Raw genomic sequence first — 9,155 nt, forward strand, 5'->3', positions numbered from 1 at the left:
CCTTTGAAGGGGAGAAAAAAATGGAAAGAAAAATGAGAAAAGAGGAAAAATGAATAAACAAATAAATGAGAATAAAAAAGAAAAGGTGAACCATAACATAAGAAATATTAAGCACCTAAAATATGAAAATAATACTTAAGTTTTTCTTTTTATAAGAGAAATGTTTGCTATAGGGCACATGCACTCACCAGAGATGCTATAGGGCACATGCACTCACCAGAGAGACAGAAACAGAAGGCAACAAGTCACCCCCTAGGGGGCATGGCCATGCCCTTTCTCCTCCATCCTCCATTCTCTTGAGATTTTGGGTATGCACACACATGCACCTGGCATGAATTTGAAGCTTTTGGGTCTAGGATCAAAACGTGGTTGGCCATGTGGGAGTCCAGCAACGTGACTACTACGCCATCTGCTGGTCCCAATGATTTACACTCTTGAGAGAGAGATTAATCAACAACCATATGTATCATTTAAATGACAATAATGTTAACATCTAGAGTTTTCACCTGAACAAACTGAAAGTCAATAAAAGCTATGTAATTTAGTACACGGTACCTGCACTGAGTGTGACCCCAAATACATACCTGTAAGAATGGATAAGGTGGTAGTCTTTCCTGCTCCATTAGGCCCTAGAAGAACAGTTATCTGTCCCTCATAGAAATTCAAAGACAAGTCTTTTATTATTACTATGGTATTATTCTGTAAGTTGAATTCCTGTGAAAAGAAAAAAAAATTAATTTGTATCTATTACTATTAATTGCAAAGTACAAAGAATTATATAAATTATTTGTAGAAGAAAAATATGTACCATTAATCTCAAGCAGGAGTAAAATCAAAGTATAAAGTATATGAAATTTTGGAAAAACATACACTACTTGAAAGTAATATTTGAGCAGACCTTTAAAATAGGTCTACAAACATCTGAACAATTTAATCTAGTATCTCTTTGTTCTAATTACTGTCTTGAAGCTGATAATACCACAATCTGCTTCCATTAATGACTTTCTGCTAAACTGTTGGCTGGAAATCCATGATACTTCAAACTCTATTCACTGTCACACCTGAAAATGTACTCCTTCTGCCATGCTCTTTATCTCTATGCAACATAATATTGTCTACATTGAGGTACAAGCCAGAAAATTGGGACTTACTTACCTCAGATATCTCCAACTACTGAAACTCATCCATCATGAATGGCTCCTAATCAATTCATTCATTCATTCATTCAACAAATAATTGTCGAGTGCCTACCATATGACATATATTGTGAAAGGTACCATGAATACATTTATAAACAAGACAGATATGGTTCCTGTTCTTACGACAGAAAAATTCTAGCAAGAGAAACAGATGGAAAACGAGAAATATAAACAGACACTGTACTAAAAATTAGTCAAGGATGCTACTATATATATGATGGTAATTAAGGCTCTCTGAACCACAAGCCAAAATTAATCATGCTTAAAGAACTGTGATAAAAAGACAGTCTGACTTTCCAGCCCAAACTCCAAGACAGAATCCATCTACATTCGAGGTTGGCCCTGCTCTTTTAATTGAAGAGTCTTTGCTCTAAACCTCTCCTTCCAGCCCAAACTCCTAGTCAGGGTCATAGAAAACCTCAACCTCCACTGAACCTGCTGCACAAAAGGAGAAATTCATCTTCATAAATTTGAACTCAAATCTCTTTCTGTGGATACCATGTTGCAAAACACAGTAGAGGAGAGAAACTGGCATAGAAGAAGTATCTCGCAGTAAAGTGAAGCCATGCAAGCTTATACAGTTGCAGAAACATTTTCTAACAAGTGAGCCAAAAGTGAATACACCACCAAATGACTAAAATTAGAAAAGAGAGACTGCAAAGTGAGCAGCAGGGAGCAATACAGAGCTGCACAGAGAATATGGCTCATCTCCTCTCACACATCTCTTAACTCTCAGTAGAAACCCTGCAACTCAGCCCAGGTGCACCTATTCCCTAGAAACTGTGAGGCCTTTGTAATACCCAGTTCCAACAACAAAAGTGTGGGTTGCATGGTTAGTATCAGGAAAACAGAACTGCAGAGATACTGTGGGTTATCACCACCCGCATGCCTCTAACACTCAGAATCAACTCCAAGAAATTAGGAAGAAATGTATACTCCATAAGATGACCAGAAACCACTGCAGAGGTATAAGAAATATGAGAAACCAAGAAAACATCTCTCCCCCAAGGGAAAGGACAGCCCTTCATCATCCACAGTAATGAAACTAGTGGAAACATCAGATAAAGAATTCAGAATTTTCATCATGACAAAACTAACTGATATGCAGGAAAAGAGAGACAATGAACTCCAGAAGATACAAGAGAAAAGAGACAATGAATTCCAGGAGATGAGGAAGTTCTTTGACAATTTGAAAGAAGAAATACGCACCATAAAAAAGAATCAGAGCTATTCGAAATGAAGGCTGTAATAAAGAAAATCAAAACCTCCTCGAAAGTATTAAAAGCAGATTAGACCATGTAGAAGGTAGAATCTCGGATGTTGAAGACAAAACCTCTGACCTAGAAAAAAATGACCAAAAAGACTGAGAAAATAACCCCCCAAAATGAGAATAATATACAAGAAATACTAGTTACCATTACACACTCAAACATCCAGATAATTGGTATCCTAGAAGGTGAAGAAACTAATAAGGTCATTGATAATCTATTCCATGAAATCACAGAAGGAAACATTCCAAACCTATTTAGGCATTTAAATATCCAGACAAGACATATGAAGGAAGCCAAAAAGAATCAACCAAGATCATCTTAAAGACACATCATAGACAAATTGACTAAAACCTCAAAAAAGACAAGATACAAAAATTGACAAAAGAGAAATGTCAAGTTATGTACAAAGGTTATCCCATCAGGCTAACATCAGACCATTCACCAGAAACAATGCAAACAAGGAAAGAATGGGAAGATATATTCAAAGTGTTAAAAGAAAAACTATTTCAACCAAGAATACTATCCCTGGCAAGATTATCCTTCATATGGGAAGTAATGATAAACACATTCTCAGATAAACAAAACCTGAAAGAATTTACCAACAGCAGATCAGCTCTTCAAAAAGTTCTGAAGGGAGTGCTAAACCAGGAAAACTAAAAACAGACAGAAATAAGAGAGCAAAAAAACAACCAAGAAAATGGCCAACTTAATAAAAAGTAGGGAGAAGTCTGGAAATCTCAATAATAATGTTAAATGTTAACTACTAGGATTTAAATGGAAAGATCTGACCACAGTAACACTGCACATTAAATAGAAGAGAGATTAATTATGTGAGACTGAATTGGTGAAATAGAATTTTATGACTTTTGACTAAAACACTACTGATTTTCACCTATACTTTGTCTTCCAGATTTAAGGATTTTTGTTTTGAGTTGTTGATAGGTTCTGTAATGTGTTAATTTTTAAAAATTGAAACATAAACTTTTCTCCCTTCCTGACTCCTCTGGACTTGGAAAATATTTGTGAGCATTCTTATTTTGTGGCAGAACGGTTATTTGCATAAGTTCAATAATACTTGTTGCCTTGCATCAGAAATTGAAAATACTGGGTTATTGCCAGGCCTTTGACTGGGATGCCATATCTGAAGATATGATCAGAAAGCTAATTAACTAAGTAAGCTAGATCTTAAGGAAAGCCAACAGAAGCTCTTAGAAAGATTGCCTGGTACCATAAACAGTTGTCTGGCAGATAAGTAAAGAATGACACTTCCTGAAAGGCTCAAAAAACTCTCAAGTACTGGTACTAGAGGTATAGTCAGATGGTGAATTCCGGATTGGCTCAGAAGCCTTGGGAAGCTTTTTAAAGAGTCTAATCTGAAGTTCCTTATAAAAAGTTCCAGCAAAGTCAACTAAATCAATGAGTATTCTTATGTACTTTATGCAAATAACAGACCAAATTGAAACTAATTTTTTTTTTTTTTGCAAATAAGTTAGCTTATGCCTCTTTTTAGAAAAAGGGGGAATGGAGAAAGAAAAAAAAGTTTCAGAAGAAAATTACAGTCCACTTGTTACTTCCGTTTAACTTTGTCCATACCCATACCTGTTTTTTGACTTTTTAGTATCTACCTACTGTTTGAACAAAATACTAACCTTTTTCCTGGCTTTAACATGTTTTGATTTTAATTTATTAAAGTAAAGACTGCTTTTCTTGAAATTAAAAAATCCTAAATACATAGAAAACAAACAAAATATCTACTTAATGACTACAGTAAGCTATATATCCCTTAGCTAGGTGCAACTTTATAGTATGTTCATTCTAATCACTGAGTTTTATGCCTAAAATCAGACATGTGTCCATAGATATGTTTATATCGATTTGTATTTACTATTGAAAATATGTAGTTTAATTAAGATCATTTGTGAATCAAAAAAATGTGGAAAAAAAGACAGTCTACTCTAACATGTAAAAATAATAGAGGCTGTTGCTCTCATTCTTACCATAGGAAACCTGAACAAACTGAAAATCAACAGCTTTTCTTAGATCCATTAGAAAACCGAGGTCTCAGAGCAAACTGATGCCCCAGGCAATTATGGACAATCACGGCTTAGTGGGAGAGGAAGTTACTAAAGACAGTAGTTTGTAGAAACACTCAAATGATAATAGAAAAATTTCTGAAGCTTAGTGTAGACTAGCTTGAGAATAAAAAATTCCGAAGGTCAAGTTATTTCCATGAGTTCAACTGCCAAGAATCCCAAGTTTTTATGATGAAGATCAGAGAAAAATATTCTGCTTCCAGCAAGAAGGTAAGGAATGTAAGTAATCATTTTAAAATTCTCCAGGGTAAAGGTAATGGTCTTCCAATATGCCCAGGGTGTCTAACAAAGACCTGTATTCAATGAAAACTACGTTATCAGAACCAGATATGAGAGAAGAAAAATATCCAACTTCATCTCCTAAACTTTCTTATTTGAGCTAAGGGAGGAGAACTGGAAAGGACTTGTGAAGGTCACAGCCAGGGTCACAAGCCTATTAAAATATTGAGCCCTGATCAAAGATTATAGAATGTTTCCCTCCCCCTACACTCTACTGCAACATCAGTAGGGCTTATGTATAATAATAGGAGATCAGAACAGAAAGGCTCACAAGGCTTAGACTCCATTTAAGAAATATATATGGAGAAGTCTGCCATGAAAGCCAAGATCTAGTGATTTCAGAGATAAGGCAATGAAGATGTTCTGCTGAGAACTTACCCTGGTAGAGTTCCTGTATCCTTCTCTCTACCTCTCTCTGTCTCTTTCTGTCTCTCTGTCTCTGTATTTTTAAAAAATTTTTTTCTTTTTAAAAAATTTTTTAGGGTAAAGTTTTTTCTTGACCCTGAAATCCTCCTTTATCTTAGTAATAATCCCCTCCTCTTCACCCCTCCTATCTAGGCAAACAGAGAGGGCAGGCCAGAAGAATGAGTCCACCATAGAGCTGAGATCTAGTAATTTCACTTTTTGTTTTTTAAAATTAACAAATAAATAATTTTTTGTTTGCTTGCTTTTTCCATTTTTCTTTCTTCTTTCTCTCTTTCTCTGTTTTCTTATCCTTTTTCTTTTACCTCATCATTTTGCTGCTCAGCCTCCACCCACTAAGTATTTAGACAAGTCTAAGTGAAAAGTTGCCAAAATCCAAATACTATTTAGTTCCTCATATTCTTCAATTTCCACTGAATCTGTGACACAAAGGGAGAAAAATGCAACACCAAAGAGTCTGCAGATCACATCCTCCTGTGCACCTCTGATCGCTCAGATTGATCTTCTAGAAATTAGGAAGAAATGAGTAATCCATCAGATGACAAGAAATCACCACAGGGGCACAAGAAATATGTGAAACCAAGAAAATACCTCACCCGCAAGGGAAAAGAATAACTCCTCTTTATCCACAAACAGTACAATAGGACTCATGGAAATGTCTAATAAAGAATTTATAATATTCATAGTGACAAAACTAAGAGAGATCAAAGATAAGAGAGACAATGAACACCAGAAGAAAAAAGCTGATAAATTCTAGGGGGTGAGGAAGTTCTTTCAAGAGCTGAAAGAGGAAATATGCACCATAAAAAAAAAAAAAAATCAAAGGGAACTTTTGGAGATGAAGGCTATAAAACAAGAAGTCAAAACCTCCTTTTAAAGTATTAAAAGCAGACTACATCATACAGAAAATCTAATCGCAGATGTAGAAGACAGTATCACTGAATTAGTAAAATCCATCACAAAGACTGAGAAAATAGTCCCCCAAAATGAGAATAATACATGAGAAATACTAGATAGCATCAAATGTCCAAATATCCGGGTAATTGGTATCTTAGAAGGTGAAGAGACTAATAAGCACATTGACAATCTATTTCATGAAATTCTGGAAGAAAACTTCCCAAACCTAGAAAGGCATTCGAAGATCCAGACCCAAGAAATACAAAGGACTCCAAATAGGATCAACCCAAGAAGATCTTCTCCAAGACACATTATAGCCAGAACGACCAAAACCGCAGACAAAAGACAAGATACTCAGACTGGCAAGAGAGAAATGTCAAGTTACCTACAAAGGATATCCTATCAGGCTAACAGCAGACCTCTAATAGGAAACAATGTGAGCAAGAAAAGAATGGGAAAATATACTCAAAGTGTTGAGTGAAAAACAATTTCAACTAAGAATACTATATCTGGCAAGATTATCCTTCATATGGGAAGAGAAGACAAGAACATTCTCAGATAAACAAAATCTGCAAGAATTTACCAATACCAGATCAGCTCTCCAAGAAGTTCTGAAGAGAGTGCTACCCCAGGAAACCTGAAGTCAAACACACAGGAAGAAAGAGTTCTAAAACAGCTAAGAAAATGATCAGCTTAATGGTCGGGACAAGTCAGAGTTGAACATTATCTTCCAGTATTTAAATAGAAAGATCAAGTCACAACAGAAGATAAAGTACATGAGTTTGAACTGGTGAAATAGAATTTTATGACTTTTGACTAAAACATTACTGACATTCTATGTTTTGTTTTCCAGGGTTAAGGAGTTTTATCTTCTCTTGAGTTGTGAACAGGTCTATGTACCTACTATTCGAACAGAATCCTAACCTGTTTCCTGGCTTTAAGTATTAGGTAAAGTTCTCTTAATATTTTTTTATTTTGATTTATTAAAGCTAAAACTTTCTTGAAATTAAAAAGGGTATTTAAAAAATCCCTATTTAGTAACCACGGTAACCTATATAGCCTCCGCTATGTGCTATTTTATTGTATATTCATTCTATCCAGAGTTTCATGCTTAAAATCAACTTTTGTTCACAGATATGTCTCTATCAGCTGAACTCACTACTGAATGTATTTAGATTAACTAAGATATTTAGTGAATCAATACAACGTGGGAAAGAATAAAGGAATTAAAAGCAACTGCAGATACCAGAGACAGCGTGGGAGGAGGATGGGAAATGGTAGAAGGTGAGAAGTAAGGGGGGGGGATATATATATATACACACACACATACATACAAGAAACAAGAAATGGAAAATTATTTGTTGATGATAGCATATAATGATTAAGCCAATTTACAGTGTATTCTGGCTGGAAAATCACATTTGGTATGCTGTGGTGATACCCAGTAAAAATATATAAAATAAATTAATTAATAAAAAAATACAAAAAAAAATAAGTATATATGGAAACCAAAGGAAAAAAAAGGGGTAGATGAAAATACAGGACACTAAAGGAAATTGAAGACTCTTGACATCTACAGCTACAGCAAATGGTAAACATAGCCTAATTCCTAAAACAAAAAAAAGAAAAAAAAAACTTTCCTAGGGCAAGCAGGTGGCATAGTGGTTAAGGTGCTAGACTCCCACATGGCCAACTACAGTTTAAGTCCTGGACCTGGCAGTTTGAAACTCACACTAGGCATGTGTCTGTACATGTGCCCAAAATCCCAAGAGGAGAATGGAGAAAGGCTTGAGGCATGCCCATCCCTGCTGAGGGGATGATTTCTCCCTTTCTGTCTCTATGAAAGCACATATGCCCTACAGCAAAAATCTCTAAAATACACACACACACACACACACACACACACTTACTCTAAAGAACTATTTACCTCAGTTCCTATTAACTAATAAATCATGTTTTTAGCAAAACATTACAAGGTATGTTAACAGGCAAGGAAAAATATAAAAAGGACAAGGCACAGAATCAGATTCAGATATGGCAGAGATTTTGAAATTCTCCAACTGGTAATTTAAGGATGCCTGTGATCATCTTTCATTTCTGTCATATGATTCATTAGAAGACAGGGCATGTTGGGACCAGCAGTTAGCATAATGGCTATGTCGCTGAACTCTCATGTAGACGACTGTGGTTCAAGTCCTGGACCTGGTGGCTTAACCTCACGCCAGGCGCATGTGCATGTGTGCCCAAGATCCCAAGAGGAGAATGGAGGAGAAGGGATTACAGCGTGGCCATCTCCCCTGGGGGGTGATTTCTCGCTTTCTATCTCTCTGTCTCTCTCTGTCTTTCTGGCAAGCGCACGCACCCTATAGCAAAAACCTCTCCAAAAAAAAAAGACTGGCATGTCAAGACAGAGATCAGTGAATGTGAAGACACATCAACAGTAACATTCCAAACTGAAACACAGTGAAAAACAATGAAAGAACCAGAACAGAATACTGAAGAACCTACAGAAAATTATGAAAAGTGTACCACACATATGATAAAAATGCTAGAAAAAGACAGAGAAGAGCAAACAAATTTGATGCAATAATGACTGAAAATTTTCCAAAAATAATGACAGACACCAACTAGTCATCTAAGAAGTGCAGATACCACGAATTCAGTAGGATTAAAAACAAAACAAAATGATAAAAAAAATACCCCACAAACATACATACACACACATGCATGCGTGTGCATATGCGCGCGCACACACACACACACACAAATACCAAAAGAAAATCTTAAAAAAAGCAGGAGAGGAGGCTTAGCTATAGAAGAATAAGAATAAAAATTACATAAGACTTCTCTTAATTAACAGAAGCCATAGACGGCCAGATTGTGATGCATCAGTAAAACACAATACTCTGTGAGGCAATCCTGTATGAGAAGGTTCTCATGCCTTTTGGCCAGAGCCACCATCTTCCAGTAATTAACCAAAATGACAAACACAA

General features: G+C 35.8%; 1 protein-coding gene across 1 annotated transcript in view; it reads right to left on the reverse strand.

The window, feature by feature from the left end:
- The window catches only part of LOC102468483 (ATP-binding cassette sub-family A member 3-like), a 130,737-nt gene that overhangs the window by 74,711 nt on the left and 46,871 nt on the right, over nt 1-9,155 (reverse strand). The window contains exon 12 of the mRNA XM_006153268.1: nt 585-714. Within this exon, the coding sequence (XP_006153330.1) occupies nt 585-714 (130 nt within the window). The remainder of the gene's footprint in view (nt 1-584; nt 715-9,155) is intronic.

Source organism: Tupaia chinensis, unplaced genomic scaffold (genome assembly GCF_000334495.1).
Source record: "Tupaia chinensis unplaced genomic scaffold, TupChi_1.0 Scaffold000367_1, whole genome shotgun sequence".
In the NCBI taxonomy this organism is placed as follows: domain Eukaryota; kingdom Metazoa; phylum Chordata; class Mammalia; order Scandentia; family Tupaiidae; genus Tupaia; species Tupaia belangeri.